A 26,859-nucleotide genomic window follows, 5' to 3' on the forward strand; every position below is an offset into this window, starting at 1 on the left:
TACCCTTCCATACCTCAACTCTCAGATCAAAGTTATTTGGTCATTATGCTTTAGACTGTAGGGTTATCGAGACTGGGTACGTTGTTCACGCACCAGATCGAGGTAGAAAGACTACATGTAGGTTATGCCACGTCGACCTGCTGAAAGCATATCACGAGAGATAAGCAATCCAGGGATGAACCTCGTGAGAGATGACGCCACTACATCTCCGGAGGATAATGTGATGGTCGACGTGAAGCCATCCAGCAGTGCGATCGTGGCCAACTTGATATCAAGCTGCAAAAGTCAACTTCAACTCAACTGAGACGACTTGAAGAAGCTGAAATTCGCCTCACTCTCCACATGATGCCCCAAGTTGACTACACCAATGATCCACTACAGCGAGATAGAGGAAGCGACCCCAGTCAAGCTACACCCACACCGGCTGGACCCCCGGAAGAGATCGTACCTGAAGGCGGAGGTGGACCACAAAGGGAAACATGGACTCATGGGAAACATGGACTCATGGGAACTTGGAATCTAATAGCGACTGAAATTCAGCAGGCTTGCTAGTTCCCAAGCCCAAAGGAAGTTAAAGTGCTGCAGCCGACCTGAGACATGTAAATCAACACATCAAGGGTGACCGTCATCCCTCCCACTCATCGATGTTTGCATTGACCGTGTAGGACGCTATTAACAATAAAACCAAGCCTGAACTCTTACATAACGTGGTAAACGAGTGCTAACCGTTGTTTCTTCAGATGGACCATACCCGTGCAACGAAATACGATTTGGTGTGGACACTGCCCCTCTTGATTTTAAATTCCTACCTGCTTGCAAACATAGAAGCTGGTTATGTAACAGCTGATTTGATCCGATGTCTGTTAATCAACGTAGAGTGGCGTCGTGACAACTTATACTTGTGTAGATTTAATACCTTTTGTGTATTTAGATAATACAAGCTGTGCATTAATACTGACTAGGACACTATCATATTTACTAACTTGTGTATCTCACGCTTCAGTTCAACTTGCAACTACCTGAAGACTTAACGCTTTAACTGGGTTGTTATTTTCTAATCCTTAACTTCAGTTGTTTTATCTTTGTCAATGCGCCTTATTGCAATAGGTCTTATTTTTTTTCCGTATTCACGCGTGTGTGTATTCACGTTCGTTATGTAACTCTTGCGCCTATTACGAGTCGTCCCTATGTGGGTGAGGCGTTTTTCTAGCTTAGGTGGTTGGTTGGTTCAGGACAGTAAGGTAGTTCATGCCTTAGGAAATCAGATAGCTCAGTTGGTTCGAAACAGGATTCAGGCTCATTATCAGGTGTTAGATGTGTATATTGTCACAAACCGAGTTACTTAATATCAAAATGCCGTTTTCTCAAGGTCACTGCCAAGGCTCGATATTGTACGAGTGCCTCAATGAAACTGCTTCCACTTGCAATCACCACTACTGCCTTCAACACTATTTAGTAATGAATTCAATCAATATAAGATCTCTAATTTAAGGATCAAAGGTACAACAACTTTTCATAAAGTGCTTATAATATTACATATGTATATAATATTTGCTAAAAGGAAAATACATGTATACTGGAAATATACTGTTCACTGATAAGTTTCATTTGGTCATCTCTGATTGTTGTCAATGTGTTTTCAAGTGTCTTGGAGAACGTTTCAGTGACGCTTGTGTTACTCAACAGCGTCAGTTTGGGGGTTGAAGTGGAATGGTAAGGGACGGCAACACAACTCATGGGTGAACACAACTCATCATCGGACGACGTCGTTCGAGATCGTGATCTATCCTTTGTGCAAATGCAAGTGCAAATGTTACAGTGCAACAACATAACCACCTCCCCAAGCTTGCACGTTTTGCAACATACTTCTCAAGGCAGCATAACATTGCTTGTATAAGTTACAACGATGTCTACGACAAGACAAGACCCAGACGGTAACGCTTCTTCAGTTGCGTCAATCTTTGGTCGACAACATTCCCCAGGCTGTGTTGAATCATCTGATGCATTCAATGCGCTGCCAATGGTGGATATAGCCGATATTGACATTGTTAAATGAGTTCCCACATCACTCCTCTCTCCACCCGTAAAGATCCGGGGTAGAATAGGTCTTCAGCAACCCATGCTTGCTGTAAAAGGTGACTATGCTTGTTGTACGAGGCGACTAACGGGATCGGGTGGTCAGGCTCGCCAACTTTCTTAACGCATGTCATGGATCCCACTTGCGTGGATCGATGCTCATATTAATTACTGGATTGTCTGCTCCAGACTCGATTATTAACAGACCGCCGTCATATAGCTGGAACATTGCTGAGTGCGGCGTTAAACAACAAACCAACCAACAACAAACCAACCACTCCTTCCTCTGCTGCTCTGTTTGGGTTTTGTCCATAATTTGTTGTGTTTAAAAGTTGATCAGACGAAAGACCAACTATTATGTGGTTAATAACATTACCTATACACAATTTTATACAACGTTCTGTTATTGTTTGTGTACAAAAGAAATTATTAACTGCAGCAATAAAACACTCATCCTTTGGAAATGGGGATGGCTCATATTTTAACTTTAATTTTTGCTCTGTATGTCGATTCGTTTTACTCAAAACATCATTTGAACGTACATTTAGGTCCTGTTGAAGCACCATGACACTCTGGCTGCATACCCTGGTAGTGTTGGCTTGTAAGCTTGGCCTAACTGGTTCCTCCTACATTGAAAATGTGTGTAGACATGTGTGTGCAAAAACTGGAGTGTGTGAATCATTCAGACAGGAAATATTCACCGTTGCCTGTCACAGACAGACTATAGGAAGACAAAGAAGGGAGACTGTTGACGACAAGGACACTATGATGGTGAGTATTGCATTATGAGTTCACTGACCAATACAATAAGGTCTGTTATTATAACCATACACAGAGTTGGTTGGTTTGTTGGTTTGTTGTTTTACACCGCACTCAGCAATATTCTAGCTATATGACGGTCTGTAAATAATCGAGTCTGGACCAGACAATTCAGTGATTGATAGGAGCATCGATCCACGCAATTGACATGCATCAACCAAGTCAGCGAGCCTGATCACCCGATCCCGTTAGTCGCCTCTGATGACAAACATTGTCACCTTTTACTGTAAGCATGGGTTACTGAAGACAAATGCTACCCGGATCTTCACGGGTCCCATACACAGATACAGAGACACACAATCTGTCATCAGAACATTGTATGGTCATCAATTATGCTACATCAATGATGGTTTAAGAGAAAATGTAATCATGGTTACGAAGTAGTATCAGGTGAGGTGAGGTGAAATGGGGGTTAACGTCGCGTCCAAGATTATTGCACGTATATAGCGGCGTGCATGCACGTGTGTGTATGTGGCTGCTTGTACTATTTCGGACTGATGCCGATTTATAGTGCTAGCCCACTGAGATAGCATGCTGCAGTTTAACATGAATACCCCACTCAGACACAGTATGCAGACTCCGAGCCGACCAGTACTTGTTTTAGCCCCTTAATGCCAAGCGCCAGACAGGGTAACAACAAGTACCATCTTTTAACGTCTTTTGGTATGACGCGGCCGGGGATCGAACCCCGGACTTTCCGCTCTCCGGGCGAACGCTCTACCACTAGACCACGGAGGCAGTATAAGTAGTGTTAAGAATAATAATAATGAGTTGATGTAAAAATCATTGATGCTGTTACTTGCATATGTATTTTTAATTGAAACTCCATCAACTCCCGAGATTGTAACAGAAATAAAGTGCACACTTGATGGTCTGGATACGAAGACGCTTTTGAATCCACATTGCCAGATCAGTAAGTGATACCAATACACAGACGAAGTAAATGAAAATTGAAAAACAATATACTAAATGTAAGAGTATATATGAAATATATGTCGCGGTTGATTCGTATCCCTCATAAATCTGAGTATGATCTTTTGTTTGTCTCATTTACCACCCTTGAGGGTCCGTGAACTGACCATGGGTCACTTTGGGCTTTCATTGCTTACAACCGGTGACTATCTGAGGCAGAACTTAAATACAGCCCATTAACACTCACCGTGTCACAAATCACTGAATCATTTTGATTATGATCCTTGGATTTTCGGGTCCTATTTGCTTACAGATTGAGATATAAATTAAATGCCGTTCAAAGTATCTCAAACTCAAACTCATTAACCTGAATTCTAAGAGTTTTATGACGGCGATACAGAGTTTTCTATAAACGTTGGTTATGTAATAGATTTAGGTCATCGGAGGGCTTTGATTATCATGTGTGTTTATAACATGTGAGAATGTCACACAGGAAAACCCAACCGCATCAAGAAAACACTGAATGCAGGGTGCACTTATAGGAGAGTCGCTGTCACGAACGACTCCAAAAGTATCTACAGCTGCTCGGGAAACCGAGGATTACATTTTTGCATGGTAAAGGGTGAATCAGGGAATACGAAAAAGAGGAGAGGAAACGTGAGACAAACGAAGGTCGGACGAGGCACTGAGGTAAAAACAACATCAGAGTTCAAAGGCCGCGGCAGTGTTGAAGACAAAGATGTAAAGAAAAAAACAACACATGAAGAAAAACATGAGTATTATCTCGCAAAACAACATGGAGGCAGGTGCATTAAACAAGAAGAAAGAAATTATCATAAATAGAATCGGACAAGGTACTGAGCTCGAGGATAAGACATCAACCACACAAGTAGTGACTAATGTGCGCAAGAAAAAACGTAAGTTCCTGTAGACTTAACTAACATCTCTGAGAAAAGAAAGCAAACTTTCAATAACTCAATCAAACAGTACACATTTACCTATTGCAAAACATATTTGAAAGTTGGGGCAGATAATACTTGAAACACTTTCAAAAACATGTGGCCTATTAATTAGGCCTACAGACTATAAGACTTAACTGTCTTCTCTTGATCTTTCAGACCATCTTGATATTTGAAACAACATGTTGTTGCTGTATATTATCCACCTTCTAAGCAGTTATTAATGATTATGTTATATTAAAATACGTGTAGAAAATGAGGTTATAAACAGCTTGGTGTGCTGATAAATTAACGTGTTCTGGTCACTAGGTGAAACATTGCGATGGAAGATATTGAATAGATTCATGACAGCTCGACGTTGAATAAAACAAAATATGAACTATAATCTAATATTGAATGGAAATTAATTTCTCATTTATTCATAATGATAGTGGGGAGGGGTGCACGTGTGGCGCAGTCGCCAAAGGCGCAGCGATTCGCTGTGCAGGGTTGCGTCCATTGGGCATGCCAGAAAACTATGATTGTGGGTTCGAATCCTGGTTGGCCCCGATTATGTTTCTAGGTTTATCAGCACAATACCCGTGCTTGTGGGTTTCACCGAAGTGGTAAACGTCTGAGACCTCAATCACTTTGGGCTTTCCTCCAATATTAAGCTGACACGACGCGATGTAACTCGAATACTGTTAAAAGCGGTGTTAAATCCAACTCACTCACTCACTCACTCATAATGATAGTGAACATGATAGTTATAACACATACAATACCTCCATGATGCGTTATGTTTTTGACAGGTCCCAAGGGCTACAAAAAAATGACAGCTGGTCAGGCAGAGATTTATGTTAAAAGCTACAGTACAAAGAAGACCTGGGGGGAAGCTTTGAAAACGTGCCGTTCAGATGGAGGAACCCTTGTTAAGATAGATACTCGAGACAAGCAACGAGCCGTAAAAATATTGTTTAGTAAGTTATAGAAACAGTAGATTATACTCCCTATGCTTTCTCAAGCTCGACTGGTAAACGGCGAGGCATATTCTTCAAATGAATATATAAAAGACAGATTTGAGCATTTGCTTAATGCAGAAAAAGATGCAGAAACAGATGCAGTAATTAAAAATATGACCTTCGTCAAAACGAAGAAAGGTCACCTTCGCTAGGTGGTGCGGATGAACACCTAATTGCATATATATAACTCCTGGGAGGTGTTAACATTCGATTGCATGTAAACTTTTAGAAGTAAATTGGTGTAATTTTGTCCTTAATAACTCTGAACTATATTTATATAGTTATTTCACGCATTCCATAGATGTTTTGAAATATATGTCTAGTTTTGTCTTTTCGTGAATTATCAAATTAGATATAGCTTTAACTCGTTTCAGAAGTTCATCTTTGTATAACCACATTTCGTAAGTTTAAGTTATTTATTTCAAAGATAATTAAACTGTCAGCTTTAAGATTCAAACGATCTTGAGTTTCGGTGACATGCATCCATTAATTCTATTACAGGACCATATTGGATAGGCTTGAAAGATGTCTATGACAATGATACCTTCTTCTGGACGGATGGGTCACGTGTTACATACAGCAGGTGGCAAAAGGAGCAGCCCTCTCTCATTACCAATGACGGAAAGAAAGAGAATTGCGTAGAACTATCTGTACATGTGTTCAAGGGAGTTGGTTGGGATGACGAACCGTGTGATCAGTTGAAGATGTTTTTCTGTGAATTATGAATAACGAGTCATCATATTCCACACATTAAAAAGTGTGTATTCGACATGGACTTCATATTTATATTTTTCAAACAATAACCAATAACACCAGAAATGTGCTTCACACATTTGACCCATGTCGGGAATGCGTGACGAGCAAACGCTTAAACCACCAGGCTACCCGACCGCCCCATGTCAGAATTTGACAGCAGTTCTAAATGCAAACAATTCGTAAAGCACCCCAAAGATTCATTATGAATTACATGTTGTTTTGAAAGTCTAGTTTGAAGGTCCTGTAAATACCTTAGATATATACTCCAGTGGTGAAATAAGCAGCAATGTGAAACTAGACTTTTCTTTCGGTTATTTTTCTCTTCGCTCCTTCACAGAGAATATAGTATCCTACCATGGACTTTTAAGGCATATTAAAACCAAGTAAGGATAAGAATTTATGGATGAACAACTTCTTTATTACAATTAAGAGCGACGTTTCGGTGTAGGTTCTAACATCGTTATCAAGCAAGTGATTTACAGAGTGTAGTAGGCAAGTATATATACACGTAGGAGGCAATGTTTATATAGTAGGGTAGATATTGTATACTGGAGTAGAGAAGCCTGTTGTGTACACACAAGGGCAGTGATGACAATCATCAGTGAAGGCAGTGCCGAAATGTCGCTCTTAATTGTAATAAAGAAGTTGTTCATCCATAAATTCTTATCCTTACTTAGTACTTCAACTTCTAAATGTCTTTCAAAGAAGATATTAAAACCACTTTGCACAGGTGTTAAAGGTTCAAGCCACTTGTTATCGCTCAGCTTAAAGGTTCAAGCCACTTTTTATCGCACAGCTTAGTATCTCTGGAAAACGTTTTGGAAAATTTAAGTGAGGGTTATTGTTAAGGTATTTTGTAAGTTATTATTAGATCATTATCAATTTCAATGGCATAGCCACCTCTGCGTAGAGACATAAAACCCTTGGCTGAGGTGTGTTCAAATTGGACCCTAGCGACATCCAAAGTATGAATTAACCTGTGCAGTGGTGGCCAAAGCCAACAAAAAAATGGTCTTCAGCGTAACTGTCTCGAAATCCTTCTACGTCAGTGGTTTGTAATCGCCGGAAACCAGGTGTTGAAGAATAATGTTTAGGTCCCACGAAGGAGGCCGAAAAGGAGGAACTTGGTCGGCTAATTTGTAGGAACGGATGAGTGATTGTAGCTCCGTAACCGTGGAAGTGGTGGGGATGACGGTGTTAATAGCCGCGAGGACCCTCAAAGTTTCCGAGTCAAAAGCAGGTGAGTTAAGTATTCGGCAATCTGTTGAGGTGAAGCCGAGGTAGGAGTGGAAATATCACGAGCGCGACAATAAGTCTCAAAAGCCGTCCACTTGTGGTCATAAAGGCGCCTGTTGGAAGCATGATGGGCAGCAAAGATGGTCTTCGCTATCCGCTGGGAGTAACCTTTTGCTATGAGGGACTTCTGCAGATGCGCCAAACGCAAAGATGGAGCCGTTGTAAGAGACTGATGGAGCCACCGAGAGTGCAGTTGAATGAGGAGGTCGTCACGGAGGATGAAATCGTTCGTCGGGGAGCTTTAGCAAGTTGGGGATCCAGTTGCGCGTTGGCCAATAAGGCGCGACCAAAATCAGAGACAGGTGATCAGTGGCTCCTGCCTTCTATTCCATTTTTTGCACAACATCAACAACACATTGTCCAGCAGAACAACGCTCGTCCCCATGTTGCCAGAGCTACCATGGCCTTTCTGCAACAACACAACATCCGTGTTCTACCGTGGCCAGCCCTCAGCCCTGATCTGAAACCCACCGAACACTTGTGGGATGAGGTTCAAAGGCGTCTGCACAATGCGCCCTACAACTGCCGATGAACTACGCACAGCTGCTCTGGATGTGTGCAGGAGGATCCATAGGGCCTTCACAAATCGTCTGATCCACTCAATGTACAGGAGATGTGTGGCAGTGATCAATGCTAATGGTGGTCACACCAGGTATTGACTGACATTTTGGGTATTGACCCGAAACTGTGTAAGTGCTTAACATTTGAGAAAAACAATTATGTCATCTGCCTTTTGATCCATTAAACTGTCTTCAGTCTATTTTTTGTCAATCTTGCCCTATTAGTATTTCTTGTCTTTACTGTTGAAAATAAATAACATGTATACTGCATACTCAACTTGCGTTTCTTTTGCGTGTGAGTATATATACATGCATGACTCAGCATTCACCTGCTGAAGAACCAAGAAGTAGGTCTCATACATCGTGACAAAGAATAAGAGACATCGCTATCCATAAAAAAAGTTACTACAGATCTAAAACGCCACTTTTATGTGATACCACTATAATGTGAGAACGTTGCATGAACGCATCATTTCCAAAAGAGTGGTAGGGAGTTCAGGATCTTCACTTCACATTGCAAGTTTAACTGAAATCTCAACGGCTTACAAGGTTTGATCATTTATTTTTTACCAGAATGACTGAATGATATATTAATAAAAGCCATATCTGTGATCATGATAAAAATGTAATATTCTGACGATGTCAAATGAATCACTATAAATTGGTTATGATACCAGTCATTTCGGGAATCGGTGAGAATACCCTACCAGTGGCACGAATCGTAAATCCTTGCAAATGCAAATCAGACGTCAAAATAGTCTCAATAAGGCCTTGAATGTTGTAACCCTAAACAAACCACGTTTGAGCACGCGTCACATGACGCACTTTGAAGTCTTTGTAGAACAAGAGTCATCAGAAAGATGACATATCCCCCGGCAGCTGTCTGTAAAGTAACCACTAGTAAATGTGCAATTCTGTATGTAATGAGTCAACAGTTTAAAGTTCTTTAAGAGGCATACATTGTTTACCCACAAAAGATTCACCATGGTCGCATCCATATAAATGCCAAGTTTCGATCAAATACACTGAATTTTTTTTTCGAATTCTGCCCCGGAAACGAACCCCATTCCCAACTGAGTCTAGGTCCAACTTCATTCCATAAATATTTAAAAAAATTGAAATTCGGAAAATTCCAAAATATCAAAAGGCACCACTTCAGTATGTGCCTGATAGCTTTGCCAAGTTTCGATAAAATACGCTGAATGGTTTTCGAATTCTGCCCCGAAAACGAGCCCCATCCCCAATTGAGTCTATGTCCAACTTCATTCCATAAAGATTTAAAAAAATAAAAATTAGAAAAATGCCAAAATATCAAAAGGCACCACTTCAGTATGTGTCTGATAGCTTTGCCAAGTTTCGATCAAATACACTGAATGGTTTTCGAATTCTGCCCCGGAAACGAACCCCATCCCCAATTGAGTCTATGTCCAACTTCATTCCATAAAGATTTAAAAAAATAAAAATTAGAAAAATCCCAAAATATCAATAGGCACCACTTCAGTATGTGCCTGATAGCTTTGCCAAGTTTTGATCAAATACACTGAATGGTTTGGGAAGCCTGCCCCGGAAAATGAACTGATTACGGACGGACAGGCGGACAGACAGACAGACACACGGACGGACAGACAGACTGGCTGATCGCTATATCCCCCCGCATTATATGCCGGAGGGATAAAAAGCATGCTCTATTGTACTTCAAACGTGAAATGTAGACACCAAATGCTGGAGCTGCTGGGATATTGCTTCACACAAAGGGAAAGGTGAGTACTGAAGCATTATCTCACTTGACATTCCGAGTCATATGCATACAGAAAGCAAAACTGGTGCCCCTGGGAATTCAGAAAGGTCCCCAAACCCGATTTTCACATAGATGTTGTCTATTTCAAGTCATATTGTTTTTCATTATACTTCAGATGATGGGGCACGGGTGGCCCCGTCGTCTAAGGCGCCGCGCTTCGCACTGCAGAGTTGCGTCCCTTGGGCACGCCAGAAACCTATGATTGTGGGTTCGAATCCCGGTTCGCCCCGATTATGTTTCTAGGTTTGTCAGCACCATACCCGTGCTCGTGGGTTTCACCGAAGTGGTAAACGTCTGAGACCTGCATCACATCGGGCTTTCCTACCACATCAAGCTGACACGCCGCAATATAACTGGAATATTGTTAAAAGCGGCGTCAAACCCAACTCTCTCACTCACTACTTCAGATGACATTTGCATTCATTTCTAACAAATTCTCGTGAGCTTCTGCACATAGATATGTAAATATGTAGATCAATGGTAAGAATTCATTGTGACAGAGGATCCATGGATCAATCCACGTAGTATTAATTCCACCTGTCCCAAATACATTCTGTGAGTATAAAGAAGCTCATTTCCTGACTGTATTAAGGACTACGGAAAATCTTTCGGATTTGGGTTTGAGATGTCTTTGCCTTTGTTTTTGAGCTTTGTTGGACATGTGTTTAAGGTTTGATCAAGCCCTAAAGCGTGGTTTGGGCAGATTTCTTCCTCAATCAACATACTGGCCTTACATGTGGCATTTCCTTATGTAACATATATCAAGTTCTTTGATAAAACAATTCATGCCGCAATGCTTACATATAATGTTTATGTTTATTTCGAGGCCTTGCCAGTATGAACAACTACAAACGTTTCCTGACTTTGAATGACATCTGGCTGGGACAGAATTGGTTTATTCATTTTGTGCATTCTGCGAACTATTTTGTTAACAGCATGCATACTGATTATAAGTTGTGATCCCACTTAGGAGCAGTGTGTTAACGATATTTTACCGACAAAGGTTGCTATTGTCAATGCAAATTTATAGAGAAGTCACATGACCACGAGGTTGATACCAGTATGTAGAGTCTTGGCAACCACTAGTAGTAGAGCAACTCTGCCAACGTTCTACGACGAGTTCCTTTAATTTAACAATTGGATTACATGAAGGTCTTATAAAAAATATGGAACTGTTGATGGTTCCCTGAAAATTCAAATATTTTTTCGACATTAAGTGAAACTGATTTTTGTCTTCGATTGATACTTGATATTGATAGTTTAAAGCATCAATTACCGTATTAGCAAATTTCACATTCAGGAACATGAAGCTTTTTGTGATATTTCCGTTTATGCCTCTCCTATTCTGGGTGGCTATCGTCGAGAATTTCTTTTCTGTTCCTCCCAAAACGCCCAACACACCAGTTCATGCACGATGGTATGTCTTGCAATCCGATATCACACTTGAATAAGCATGGAGTGTTCGGTTTCGTTAGCTCTGCATACAATAGTAACTGGGTAGTTCCAGATGATGAAATATTTACATATTCAAAGCAAAGGCATCCCACATATCGATCCGGTGGTATATACTGGGGGATCATGTTACAAGCTGCTGAGTCTCCATGAATGAATAAACTTTGAACATCAAGTGATTTCAAACCACGATAAAGGGTTGCATTGTATTTTCCACTCAATGAAGGAACATTGTATTAACACGATGATTTATTTTTGTGCATTGGTACTGACTTTGAGTAAGCTGGTACCATCTAGTTCCAATAGCATACATCTGTGTAGGGATGTCTGTGGGATGACTGAAACGTGTGTGTTATTCCAAGAAGGAATTGTCACCTTTGCCTGCCACAAACAAAACCATCACGATGGAGACACAGGAGAAACTTTCCTAGTAAGTTTTGAGGAAGCTTTTTCTATCTAAAGGGAAGTGGTGTTGTGACTTTATTTCTGTAACAGCACTCTGAAGAAATGATAGATATACAATTATTTGGAATAGGCCCATTTCCAGCCTTAGACGTGCCCAGGCCAACAAACCTGATCGTGTCCTTTTTGATAAATCCAATGACATCATTTATATCATTGAATTTTCTGTCCCCTTTGACATTAATGTGATTGACAAGACTGGGGGAAAACATAGCAAATATGCGGACCTCGCTTTCGAAATGTCACGCTTGCATCCCAAGTACCAAATTGTCCGATTCCCCATTGTTCTCGGTGCCTTAGGTTTGGTACCTCCCAATCTGTTGACTGACATTGGTAGAGTACCCGGGTTTGCTTCCAGGAATACAGCCCTTCTGTCAAACTGGGTATTGCAGAAGGTTGCAGTGTTGGGGAGACTTCACATTCTCCGAAAAGTTCTGGGTGGGTTTGACTAGGCATCGCTTCCTGGGAGAAGTCCCATTCGCGGTCTGGGCTGCGTGTAGAGGGGCAAGGGCCCTGAGCTGATGATGAGCCTAACCAGCCTGACTGTGCCAGGATCACCCAAATCCCCCTTGCTTCATTTTATATTTTAATCTGTAAATAATTATAATTATAATAATAATATACAATAGATTTCTCTGCATAAAGGAGTGTCGATTATACAATTCCGACTTCATCATGACTTTAGCATGTGTTTATGAATCATTATCAAAAAGTCAAAAACACATGCAGAGGCAAGTCAGTTGTTCACCTGAAAAAAACACGGAAACATAAAACGTTTTGAAAGCTTTACTGAGGCCTTGAATGTTGTAACCTTGATCAAACAACTTCTGAGCAAGAGTCTTATGACGCCCTTTGAAATCTAGGTAGACAGAGCATGCTCAATCATATCTCAAAAGTTGCGAAATGCAAATACCAAAAGCTGGAGCTTCTGGAATATTGCTCGACATGAAGGGAAAGTCATTCCTCTTGTCATACAGTGTTGTATGGAGTGTTTTGTTACTCTGAATCTTTATGCATAGATCTAAATATGAAACAGATGAGACAGTCTCACTGCCGAAAGTGATGTATTTAAATCGGAGGTGCTGATGAAGACGTTTAGGCGTATGCTTTTCCGAACCAGTAGTAATGTCATAAAACTGGAATATAGATTGCAGTAGCTAAAGGCACTGTCTCGGGGCATTGAGGTAGAGGTGAGGACGGGACCTATCCTGTTTTTACATGTAGTGTTACACTTTCCTATATATCAATATCATGGAAATACATTTCTGGTTGAATATATTTATATTATACATTTTGTATATTGTTTTCATTTCTTGAAACAATAGCATTCCAGTCAAACTCTGGAAACGGCCACGGTCATGAAGTGTACTGAGCCCTGCAAATCAGTGTTGGAAAACTCAATACTGAAGGCAAAAGTAAACATCGGGAGGATGAAGCATGGCACAGCAAACCGTAACCAAAGTCAAATCACCAGTTATCAACAGACAGGAGAGAAGACACAACACCGCCGCAACACCCAGTCGCTCAGTAATGTGCAAACACAAGATCCAAACAGAATGAAAACAAACCTAGGTGGATTGACCGAAACTAAACCGCCTTCATCACCACCAAGCAAACCGCCAGACCAGGAGTCAGAGACTAAGGGAACGGTGAGAGGAAGAATGAATGGAACCAAACCCAGCTCACCGTCTCACAGCAGTGTCATCAACCAGGATTCAAAGAGTAAGGGAGCAATGAGGGGAAGATTGAATGAAACCACACACAGCTCACCAACACGCATCATTGTCCTCAACCAAGATTCAAAGAATAAGGGAACATTGAGAGGAAAAGTGAATGAATCCAGTTCACCAATCAGCATAAACCAAGATTCAAAGAGTAGGGAGACAGGGAGTGGAAGAATGAATGAAACTAATCCCAGTTCAACATCACCCAACAGTGTCATCAAACAGGATTCAAAGAGTAGGGGAACAGGGAGAGGAAGAATGAATGAAATCACACGCAGTGGTGTCCCCAACCACGATACAAAGAGTAAGGGAACAGAGAGGGGAAGAATGAATGAAACCACACGCAGTGGTGTCCCCAACCACGATACAAAGAGTAAGGGAACAGAGAGGGGAAGAATAAATGAAACCACACGCAGTGATGTCCTCAACCACGATACAAAGAGTAAGGGAACAGGGAGGGGAAGAATGAATGAAACCACACGCAGTGGTGTCCCCAACCACGATACAAAGAGTGAGGGGACAGAGAGGGGAAGAATAAATGAAACCACACGCAGTGGTGTCCCCAACCACGATACAAAGAGTAAGGGGACAGAGAGGGGAAGAATGAATGAAACCACACGCAGTGGTGTCCCCAACCACGATACAAAGAGTGAGGGGACAGAGAGGGGAAGAATGAATGAAACCACACGCAGTTCGACCACACGCAGTGGTGTCCCCAACCACGATACAAAGAGTAAGGGGACAGAGAGGGGAAGAATGAATGAAACCACACGCAGTTCGACCACACGCAGTGGTGTCCCCAACCACGATACAAAGATTGAGGGGACAGAGAGGGGGAGAATGAATGAAACCACACGCAGTGGTGTCCCCAACCACGATACAAAGAGTAAGGGGACAGAGAGGGGAAGAATAAATGAAACCACACTCAGTTCACCATCACGCAACAGTGACAATATGCACAAAAAACAAGTAAATGAAAAGAAGACTGGAGGAGATGACGTCAGTCAAATTAAAAAAAATATTTCTCCAAGTAAGTTGTGCTATATCAAAATCTGCGTTGTAGATCAAGCTATCGTACAGTAGACAGCATCCTCCCCTTCTTTGAGTTCACAAATCAAGAATGTATCGTTATATACCAGAATGTACATGCTGCGTATGTCCACACCTTTGCCTCAATAACAGATCCAGATAGGGCAAACTGAGGTCGACTCGGAGATGGTAACTCCCGGGGGGCATATTCTATGTCACCCTGCCCAATAGCGTGGACTTTTGCTCATATTTTGCTCAATAGCTTACCTGGTCCAGACACCATTAATTACGAGCCCTCCTACAAAGACGGAACATTACCGAAACATTGAAATACTCATTACTTCTTTGCCAAAGTTGATAAGATGTGAAACATCAGTAAGCGTTACATTTTCTCATTTTCTACTGTGCATTTGATAAATGTTAACCTTTCTTTTTAGTTATTTGCTTAGTACGGTTCTTCATGGTGCTTCATTCAAATAATAGAATACCGTTTTGATAGGTCGACAGGGCTATGATCAGTTGAAGGCGGGAAGTACAACGTTTTCTGTCAAAAGGTATGCTGAAAAGAAAACGTGGGAGAAAGCTCTGGAAAAGTGTCGTTCTGATGGAGGAACACTTGTGAAATTAGACACTCGCCTGAAGAACCGGTCACTTATGAGAAAATATGCGTTCTTCAGTAAGTAGGACGTTTGTTTGGTTTTTTTTTACCATGCAACATATTGAATGTTCCTTGTTCACAAAACACACACACACACACACACTAACACACACTAACACACACACTAACACTAACACACACACATACACTTAGTTTTGTTTGTGTATTTGATTGCACGCCAAACACAGCAATATTCCACCTTTATGACGGCGGACTGCGAGTAATCGAGTCTGGACCAGACAAACCAGTGATTGACTTCATGAGCAGCGATCTTTGGATTTGGTATATGGAGTCATGCAATAACCACTTGATCCCGTTCGTCGCGGCATTTGACAAGCATGGGTTCCTAATGACCATTTCCACCGGGATTTTAGCCATGTGCCATTTCCAAACCCATTCTTTTGCAGGCATTTGCTTTTATATATATAATATATAATTTGTAATAACAAGTATCAGGTTAAGCCATGCTATTTTAGACTGCAGTGGTCTGAATGGTCCAACTGACCTTTGGCCACGATTATGCTCATGACAGTTTCCCAGAAACAAAATATTCACATTTCGAAGTCGATTAGTTTTCTAACCCTATCACTATTCCAAATAAAAGACTGATTTTACTTATGATGGACCTTAACATCATAGATCATCTTTTTTCAGACAGGTTCGGTTTGAATATCTGGAGAAAACAAACATAGGCGATTAAAACCCAACATGACCAATACATGAATAAATATTTGACTCATGCCACTCACAACTGCCGATATTTATGAAAATGCATCTAAAGCTCATATATCGGGGTGTGATACGAGCCTATTTTAACCTATGCTCATTACAGGAATGCAGAAAACCTTGAAAATCAGTATAAAGATGTCACACATATTCAAATGACTGACAATTGGCCTTTTCTGTTTTCTACTTTCTCACAGAGAAGTGTGAGACTTCTGGCATCAGTTTGTATATAAGTAGGATTTGGAGAAACAATCGAATTGTAAGCCGTGACCAAAGATTATTCAAATGTACTCAACAACCAATGTTCCTCTGACGCCAATATTTTGGTGTATTTTTGTAACAAGTAAAGTTCGGTTTTCAGTGTTGTAGTACATGTATGGAATCAAGTCACAAAAACGCAACTGCTACAGAAAAGCATGCATTCCATGCAAAAGTTGACGTTTATGCAAGCCCCATGTATTTCACTACCTCAAGACAGGGTATAAAAACATGTGCGTTAACAGGATTCCATATGAATTGTTTAGCATCGTGCTGACAACAACTACTCAGAAAAACAACAAAATTACGCAATTATTCAACATAACGAAATGCCACGCCTGTCCGAAAATGAGCGTCTGCGAATCATTGGTATGCTTGAAGCAGGATCGAGTCAACGTGATGTTGCAAGACAAATTAACGTCCACAGAAACACCATTTGGTGTTTATGTCAACGTTGGCAACTAACGAATGCAGTCAGAGACCATCCTCGGAGTGGCAGACCACGCGTAACCAATAATCGACAAGGCAACTGGATTCGAACAACACACCTACGAAATCGATTCCTGCCAGCAACAGTGACTGCAAGCAGCATCCCTGGCCTTCGACGAATATCTTCACAAACCGTACGTCATCGCCTCAGATGTGCAGGGGTTGTCGGCAGAAGACCCGCCAGACGTCCCATGTTGACAGGAAACCACCGTCAAGCACGTCTACAGTGGTGCAGACAGCGTCTACGCTTTTCACCTAAGCCATTTGATCGACGGATTCAAGTGTACCGACGTCGAGTAGAACGTTACGTCAATCATTGTGTCAGGGCAGAAGATCGGTTCCGGGGCGGCAGCGTTATGGTATGGGGTGGGATTACAGCAAGACAGAGGGCCTGTTTGATAGTGGTAGAGGGAAATCTCAATGGACAGCGCTACCATGACGAGACCATCGGCCCTTTTGTTCTACCGTTTTTGCGTCGTCATGGCCCAGGCATTACTTTGACAACATGACAACGCCCGGCCTCATATTGCTCGACTTGTTCAGGATTCTTTTCAACAAAACAACGTGAATGTCATCCCCTGGCCGGCTCGCTCCCCTGATCTCTCACCAATCGAGCACATGTGGGATGAGATGGATCGGCGCCTTCGACATCAACCACGTGTTCCACATCCACTCCAGGAACTTCGAAATATACTCCAGCAGATATGGACAGATATCCAACAGGACTTTGTGAGACCACAGGACCATTCCATGAGACGAAGATTTGTTGCTTGCATCGCAACCAGAGGTGGACACACACGCTATTGATTTGTCAATTGACATTTTGGCATGTTCATGTTCCTGTTTTTATGAGATCACGCATTTTCTGAAGTCAGTATGAAGACTTACAGGATTATTTTATCTGTTGCAAACCGAAATTGTTTCAGATTTGGTAGTAACCATAACTTTGCATTAAATTTTATTCAATGTCACAGGAACTTATGTTGTTCAGTATATTGATAAATTCCCTTAAATCAGACTTTTAGAACAACTTATACAATAAGTATATGCCTAAATCATGTAAGTGTTGAAATTGATATAGTTTAATTCTTTTTCGTGTACACACATTTCATAACGTTCATGATATCAAAACGTTTTGCAGAGTTTCGAAATTTGCGTCCATACTGGATACCCCGTGGCCCATGTCAAGATGTTTTGAATTTGAAACTCACGTGTTTTGGGGATAGGAATCAAATTTTTCAGTGCATATGTTTGAAATTTGTAAATTGAAAATGTAGTATATTACTAGACAACATATGTATTATTTCAGAGTCCCACTGGATAGGTTTGAAGGATGTCTATGACAATGACACTTTCTTCTGGATTGACGGGTCATCTGTAACGTTCAGTAAATGGCAAAATGGAGAACCCCATCACAGGAATGATGCAGGGGGAAAGGAGAACTGTGCCGATCTTTCGGTGAACTTTTTTAAGGGACAGGGTTGGACCGACCAACCATGTGATAAAATATTTCAGTTTATTTGTGAAATATAACTTAATCTTTTGTTACTTTAAACTCGTGGTCGTAGTTCACTGGTGCACTGTGGGCATTCCAAAACAATAATTTATTCACGTTTTGAGACTAATGTAGAAAAGTATTCCTAGCATGGGAAAGACGTTTACTAGGTTGTATCTTATGATATTTCTATATTTCTCAGCTTGTACTGTGACTCATGTACAGTGCTATACAAAGAGAACGTGGAAGAATTACAGTACACGTAACACCATTTTTTTAAACTTTGTTTTAAGGTCAGAGTGAGTGAGTATGGTTTTACGCCGCTTTTAGCAATATTCCAGCAATATCACGGCGGGGGACACCAGAAATGGGCTTCCTACACTGTACCCATGTCGGGAATCGAACCCGTGACAAGCGAACGCTTTAACCACGAGGCTACCCGACCGCCCCTTTAAGTTCAGAGATCACAAATGACGAAACCGTGGCTGTCGCCGGTTTTCGGAGGCTAGCTCAAGCGGACAATGATGACTTTGGAGAAGAACAGTGAATAATATTAATTATGAAAACAGTCTTTATCAAAGTGTCCCTTGTGTCAAAACCACAAACAATGACACTCAAACCCTAGTATTGGCTGGGTTTTGTTTCCCATCCCTACAAGTACGGATGGACTTTGACCATGGATAACACACACTTTGTAAAGCCTGTCCCTGTCAATGTGTTCAAAATGTCAGGTAGCATTAAGTATACGTACATTGAGCACAGGAATTCCAGTCATCTAAGGCGCAGCAGTACCACTTGGCGAGTGTCGTACCTTCGGCGTGCCAGAAACCTATTGTCCATTTCTCCACGAATGTTTCTAGGTTCTCCAGCACGATACCAATGTTCGTGGGTTTCCAAACCAAAAGTGGTAAACGTGCAACACTGGCACAACTCCGACCTGATATCACATGACCCGAGATACGGTTCCAAAGCTGCTTTGTACCAAACTCGAACACTCCCTTTACTACATGTAACCATGGGTTGAGACCGCCTCTTACCAATGCCGCCACCACGTCAGACCGAAAACGTTTAAAGATGGTACTTGTTGTTACCCTGCCTTGCGCTCGGCTTTAATGGCCTAACACAACTACTGGTCGGCTCGGATTTAGCATACAGTGTCCGTGGGTATTAATGTTATCTCAGTGCACTTGCACTATCGGCATTAGTCCGGACTAGTACAAGCACACACACACACACACCTCAACTAATCATGGTTTAAGCGACATGTATACCACGTAAATGGATCGACGCGTATTGGGTTTCCCTCGTAGTTTTGTAGGCTCGATTAAGGTTCATCATTTCATTTTGAGAGACTCTTTTCCTGAGAACTTAGTGATGAAGTAAGGAAGCAGTAACAGTAAACATGGTCGGAATTATAGATATAGAGGATTTTTGTAGGTGTTCAATCATATAAATGATCAGTGAAAGTGTGTTGTCATGCTGCCAAATGTCACGTCTATGTCTATCACTGCAAGCTTAGTTCTAGAATTGGGCATGTTTTAGCTCACCTGGCCTGAACTGACAGTCTTTGTTATGTGATCGCAAGTCTCCAATCGACGTCGGCATCGTCCGTGAACAATTTACATTTTCTTTTCCAAAATAGCCTGATAGTTTTAGCGTCATTGTTTGTTACCACCATGTACCAAGCCATCTTTGATGTGAATATACTGAAACTTGCTTGGTAAGACGGTCACAATATGTCATTCCAAGTGTGTTGGAAAATGTTCGCCACAGACTCCTCTCCCTAGATTCAACTAGGCCTTTGTTTATTCCAATCTCATTAAAAACAAATGTTTTACTACGATACCATATTTGTCTGCGTCAAGACCTTAGGACACCTCCAGTGTCCCTTTAATATTTTGCTTACTATCTCTGTTGCATCTTCGGATGTATGCTGTTCGCAGCGGGTACAGTATCCGGCCCAGTGGCCAGCAGTGAACCGAGACTGACCAAGGTGATGTTAGTGTTTCTGTGAGTTTACCCCAGCTGTGCCTTCTATCTAAGTTGACTCCAATTAAATGCGAATAAAACAACATAACTCCCTGTTGTTATCAGAAGCAAGAAAGGTGACATTACACCAATGAAAATAAAAAGTAAAGACATAGAAAGAGTTACTGAATACAAACATGTATGTAGATCTTGGTACAATCATGGACAATAAAAACTTACGGGGACAAGAAATTTGAACAAAGATACCATTTTATGAGTAAATCAAGATTTTTAATGCAAGCGAAAATGTCATGTCTCAATTTTACAATTTTCTTTGTAATTTAAAGTATTTTAACTTTTTCAATGTCGGTTTGTCAAAAACAAATCTTACCTCAACGAAATAGTTTTGATGGAGAGCAAAATTTGTAGAGTTCCGTTTGATCATTTACCAGTCTTTTGGGTCTCTTGTGTTCTTACTCTTTCCAATATAGTTTTCCTTACCCCAGCCACTTTTAAATTTTCAAATAATTTCTTTTAACTTCTAAACGGGGATATCTTATGCGTCATTTAAGAACAATCAGATGTACAAAATGTTTTAATTCTTCAAGTATTTCGCTTTTAATGGTTGTTAGCGCTCGATACTTTTTCATTTAATAGTTTATGTTTTGGGTTGTTACCACTGTTGTTTCCTGCGTGTATTATATTTATCTATATATGTGTTGTTATGTGCATCTTCCTTATATGTTACATATGCATGTACTTTCTCTTGTAAAAAGAATTCCGATGGCTATAATAAAGTATTGTCATCATTTTAATAATAGCATGGCATGTCAATTGCTGTAAGAGGAATGCCTGATATAATGCAGGTTTTTCATGTTGGTGAAGCACACGAACTGACAAATCAAGCATATCTTAATCAGAGCGAGTCTGAGGCTAAAACTCACGATTATCGAATCAGGCACGGCTGAGAAATGCAAATGCACACAGTGTAGAACGGCGCCATTTACACCCATGCACCGAATAGTTTCTGAACTGGAATGCATTAATAAAGATAGTTTAATCGTGACGAGCACTTGCCACTATTTTATCAAGCCACCACCACACATACACAATATACATGTACATTTAAGAATTGACGTTGTATTTGTTGACGTTCATCAGCTGATGAAGACAGTGCCTTATATGAGCAAATTCTTCATGGCTTCATGTAAATAAAAGCATGGCATGTCAATGGTTTAAGATTGCAGGTTTTTCATACTAGTGAAGCCTACGAACTGATAAATGGAGCATATTTTAATAAGAGCGAATCAGAGGCTAAAACTCGAAGTATCGAATCATGCGCAGATGATGAATGTCAACAAACACAGCTTCAGTCCTTATATTGACAGTTACATTAATTATAACAATAAAATCCATTTAAACCTAATTATGTAAGAGAACTGTTTTAACGCGGATGGTTGCTTTTGTTGTGACGTTCACCGTCCCAAAAAGTCCTTTGGGAGTTATGTCCCTTGGACTTGCAAAAGTAATAAAATGGTGGCTTCATTCTCAATGAAATTGAAGCTGCACACAGTACTGGTAAAACTGATTAAATTCCAGACACGGTTGACGCTTACAATGGGTTAATATGTGTGCGTGCGTGCGTGCGTGCGTGCGTGCCGGCGTGTGTGAGTCTTAGGCTAGCTTGACACAAAGGCTAGTTGCGGTGCTGATTTAAGGGGATTAACACTTACAACGCTGCGGTTGGATTTCCTTACGTAATACACGACATTGTGGAGTTTAGTGATTTCTTTTGGTAAGTAGGGCAAGCTCTGTTGGAACTTTGAATGGACGCTTCATTTCAGTGTCCCGCAATATGTACATGATTGGTCTAAAAGGAATTGTATCATCTTACCCTCCCCTATTGTTTTAATTTCGGGTATTGAAACGTAAGAGAAATTGGGGGCTCGGGACGTCTGGGATGCAAATTTAATATATATCAAGTTATTTGTCAAATTATTTGGTAAACATTTCCTTGCTTAATATTTTGTGAAGACAACAATCACTTTGGTGTTTGGTGTACAGATTTTGTTAGCTTAACGTCTACGGAACAAGTCTCTCTGGTCAAAATATTGAATAGGCACAATATTACAAATTTGACATGAAGGATTAAGAACATTTTGATAACTTACCTGGTTGAGGAAGACAATTTGAATGATGATGCTTTAGAATTGCTTGAAGAAGAAACTCATGTTTTGGCTTTGAAGATTTAAGATTTGAAAAAGAAATTTTAGCTGTGGAAATTGAAAAAGAAATACGGCTTAGAGAAATGGGAGCAGAAAAAGAGCAAGAAAGAAAAGCTAATTTCGGCTTATAGAAATTAAAGCTGAGAATTAAAAACAAAAATTGAGATTTGAAGCTGATAAAGAAATTAGGTTGAAACAACTTGAATTATAGAATGATCTCTGTCACCTTACCGCAACAGGTGATGGATCGTTTGATCTCTTCAAACAGATTATACTTGTTTCGCCTTTCTCAGAACGTGAGTTTTTCTTATATTTTTGCTAGCAGTTTAAAATCAGTATGGAAATGAATGGATTATTTTGCAGGGGGAAAGCTCAGGAAGTCGTTTGTGCCTTACCTGATAGGAGTCCTGATTATCAGGTTGTTGAGGCTGAAGTTTTGAAGGTTTATGAGTTGGTTCCTGAAGCTTACAGGGAAATGTTTGTGTTTGCTAAGAAAAGGGATGGTTCTACTTTTGTTGAGTTTGAAAGGAAGAAGGAAACTGTTTGATGGGTGCTGTACTAAAAAGGAGGTCAAAAATGATTTGATCAGTTACACATTGCTGTTGACCCGTGAAGACCGGGTATATAATAGGCATCAGCACCCAATGATTGCCGTAATAGGGGACTATGCTTGTCATAAGAGGCGACTTACGGGATCGGATGGTAAGGCTACTTGACTTTGTGGATACTTGTCATCATATCCCAAATACGTGAATAGATACCCATGATGTCAATCACTGGACTGTTTGGTCCAGACACAATTATTTACAGACTGCCGTCTCATAGCTGGCCTATGGCTGAGTGCGGCGGTAAACAACAAACAAGCAAACACTTGACTGTTATTCTGGCTGATGATTATTCATTATCTCACATGGTTACTAGGCGACCTTGCTTGTCGTAAGAGTTGACTAAGAGGATCGGGTGGTCAGGTTCGCTGAGTTGGTTGATGCATGTCATCGTATCCCAACTGCGTTGATAGATGCTCATGATGTCAACAACTCGATTGTCTGTTCCAGACTCGATTATTGAGACCGCTGTAATACAGCTGAATTGTGGCGGCGTTAAACAAACAAACATAGGTAGTTTTAAGCCACCAGGGTTTACAGGCAGGAGCTCGCAGGGTTACAAATCAGGAAAGGGTAGTTCATCCCCTCCAAGATCTGGCTTCTTGTGATTCGACTGATGAGGAGTTGGCTGCTGTGGCTGCGTATCTTTTGTTCGTGAAGGTTTCGTGTCAGCTAAAGGTGACAGATCCAGTTAAGCCCATTTTGAGGGATACTGGTGCTCTTCAAACTCTGATTTTTGATGGTATTTTGCCACTTTCTGAGGAGTCATCAGTGAACTCCGAGGTTTGTTAGAGAGTTTATGTGGTTTTACTTGTGTATCTCTCCATTGTGTGAATTTGAAGACAGAATTGGTGTCAGTGGTTGTCAAGGTAGGGGTTGTAGAAACTCAACCTGTGAAAGGTGTGGACTTTCTCATTGGGACTGATTTGTCAAGGGAAAGATGTTTGGCTGATCCGGTTGTTTGTCATGAGCCTAGCACTACGGAAAGTACTGAACATCTTGAAAAAAAACAGTTATGGGAGAGGAGCAAGTTTAAATTACAGGGGGCAGACCCAGAACTCTTAGTTCTTGCCAACAGGGGTCTCTCTTTGGAAGAAGCTGACAAGGTTTGTTTTTATTTCAAGGATAGCGTATTAATCGGCAAATGGAGGCCGCCAGCTTGACCTGCTGATAATAAATGGAAGGTTTTCCATCAAATTGTTCTTCCCAATTTATATCGAAAATATGTTTTGAGTATGGCATGTGAAACGCCTAGGGCAGGTCATTTGGGTGTAAACAAAACTTGTGAGAAATCTGTATGTTGTGATATACAAATATTGTGAAAGATTGTGCTTTGTCCAGTTTGATGACAGTGCTGATTATGCCAGTCCTAATGTGCCGTAGTATGCACTAGTATGCTAGTGTAAGAATTAATGTAAGAGTTTGCTAACTTGTTCCCGGATTTACCTGGCTGTACAGATTTAGTATGTTATGATGGAGGTGACGTTGTGCCAGGGAAACAACATTCCTACCAGATAAATCCAATCAAGCTTGAGGCTCTGAAGAAGGAAATTGAATGCATGCTGGACAATGACATAATTGAACCACACAAAGTTCACATTGCATTCGTGTGCCGAAGCCTGAGGGTAGTAACAGATACTATATAGACATAAAACGTGTGAACGCTGTTTCTAAAACTGAGTCTTACCCAATACCAAGATTCGATGACTGTATTGACAGAATTGGTCAACCCAAGTACGTCAACAACTTTGACCTATTGAAGGGGTGTCAGCAGATTCCACTGAATGAGCGTGCTAAGCAGGTATCAGCGTTTGGTACTCCAAATGGACTCTATCAAAACAAACTGTTTCCATACAGCGCGACGAACACCTGAAGAGGATTCCCGCTTTCTTTGTGAGACTCACCGAAGCCAATTTGACTGTAAATTAATTCAAGGGTGAATTTGCATATGTACAATTTTAGGTCATTTCATGGACCAAAGTCAGGTACATCCCGTACAAGCAAAGGTGGAAGATATTCCAAACTTCCAAGTTCTACAAAACAAACAGGAACTTTCGTCACGATATGGCTGAAATATATTGCCGATGTGACGTAAAGCATTAACTCACTTACTTACCCAAACAGGAACTTATGAGATTTCTGGGTATGGCTTGTACAATCGTAAATTTGACCAAACTTACTCACACGTGTTAGCCCCTCTCACTAATATGCTGGGAAGAAATGTGTTTGGGACAGCAATTGTCAAGCTGCTTCTGAAAAACCATAGCCTTTTTCAGGAATTCACCAGTTCTCCAAGCAACATACTTTGAAAATCTTTCAACCTGGCAGTAGATGCCTGCGACATTGGTCATCATACTTTGAATTTGATACTGTTATTGAATATTGAACTACCACTCTATAGCATACTGCCATTGTGATTGTTGTGCAGTAATTTGCATTGATGTGTAAACCTAGTTCATTGTGTAATACAGTTGTTGATTGTATACCATTTGTTGATTGTTTCTTGGTTTCACACAATTCTTTTACGTACAGAATGTTTGGTTGACAGATTGTTTTAATATGAGAATCGACACGAAACAATACTTAGTTACTATTGTCATATACTGTTTATCCTTAGAATGTATTCAGAAACTTTATACTGGGGACAAAGTCCCAAGGCTATAAAGAAAACATACGTCACACAATATGTTTTATTCGCATTCTACTAGACTACTGGAAACAACAGTTTACGAATATACTGAAATGGTCCTCTGGGAACTCATTAAAAAATAACCAAAGACCTACGAGGAATTACGCACTATCTGTCCAGCCTAAATGAATGGACTAAGCTCCGAGAATTTTGCAAGGCACTTCCATAATTCTTTCAAGATGGAAATATAATCTGTAATTACGAGTAGTTTTATATATATATGAAAACATATGAATTGTCAACCCTACAGTGAAATTATTTAAGTCAACCAGCTGTTCAGATGAGGTTTGTCATTTTATAAGCCTCCCTGAAAGACGGCCTTCGAAGAACATACTCATCAACATTGTAAAATTCAGTCAGTGATAAAATACTACCGGAATGCCTTTACAACAGAAACAACAATTCCTTCATGGTATATGTTAAAGGTAACTTTATATAAATAAAACTACTCGTAAGGCTTTGTCTGAAAACATATGAATTGTCAACCCTACAGTGAAATTATTTAAGTCAACCAGCTGTTTAGATGAGGTTTGTCATTTAAAATCTACAACATTAGGCGATCCAAAACAAGTTTTTTTATTAACCGAAATACAATATGGTTCACACATACTGGACTACACAAAACATAAAATTAATAAAGATTCGTAAGTATAGTAAAATTGGATTGACTAAATCGTATGCTATCTCTGCATGTTAACAACAACATTCTTATCCCCGATAAAAGTAAACGACCTCATGAAGATTGATGGAAGTTTGATTTGAAGAATAGTGAACATAATATAACCATTGAACAGTTTTAGCATCTGATTGAGCGACATGTCCGTCGTTTTATACTACATGCGGGATATTTCAGAAAGAATTAAAAAACAACATCGGGATACCATGTAGTGAAACATGTAAAA

The 26,859-nt window shown here is 40.5% G+C and overlaps 1 protein-coding gene across 1 annotated transcript; it reads left to right on the forward strand.

Moving 5' to 3' along the window:
* Window positions 1-13,647: 13,647 nt before the first annotated feature.
* Window positions 13,648-23,210, forward strand: LOC139460262 (peptidyl-prolyl cis-trans isomerase G-like). Its single transcript, XM_071241768.1, has 4 exons — window positions 13,648-14,701; window positions 15,344-15,520; window positions 18,285-18,433; window positions 23,082-23,210. The coding sequence occupies exons 1-4, from the start codon at window positions 13,648-13,650 to the stop codon at window positions 23,208-23,210; spliced, it is 1,509 nt and encodes a 502-aa protein (XP_071097869.1).
* The last annotated feature ends 3,649 nt before the right edge of the window (window positions 23,211-26,859 follow it).

The sequence above is a fragment of the Haliotis cracherodii genome, unplaced genomic scaffold (assembly GCF_022045235.1).
Source record: "Haliotis cracherodii isolate W230 unplaced genomic scaffold, xgHalCrac1.p SCAF_14, whole genome shotgun sequence".
In the NCBI taxonomy this organism is placed as follows: Eukaryota; Metazoa; Mollusca; class Gastropoda; order Lepetellida; family Haliotidae; genus Haliotis; species Haliotis cracherodii.

Coding starts and splice junctions, on each gene's coding strand:
- LOC139460262 (XM_071241768.1), top strand. CDS start 13,648: ATGAAAACAAACCTAGGTGGATTGACCGAAACTAAACCGCCTTCATCA. Junction 15,521..18,284: donor GAGAAAATATGCGTTCTTCA/GTAAGTAGGACG, acceptor GTATTATTTCAG/AGTCCCACTGGATAGGTTTG. Junction 18,434..23,081: donor AGAACTGTGCCGATCTTTCG/GTGAACTTTTTT, acceptor CCTGATTATCAG/GTTGTTGAGGCTGAAGTTTT.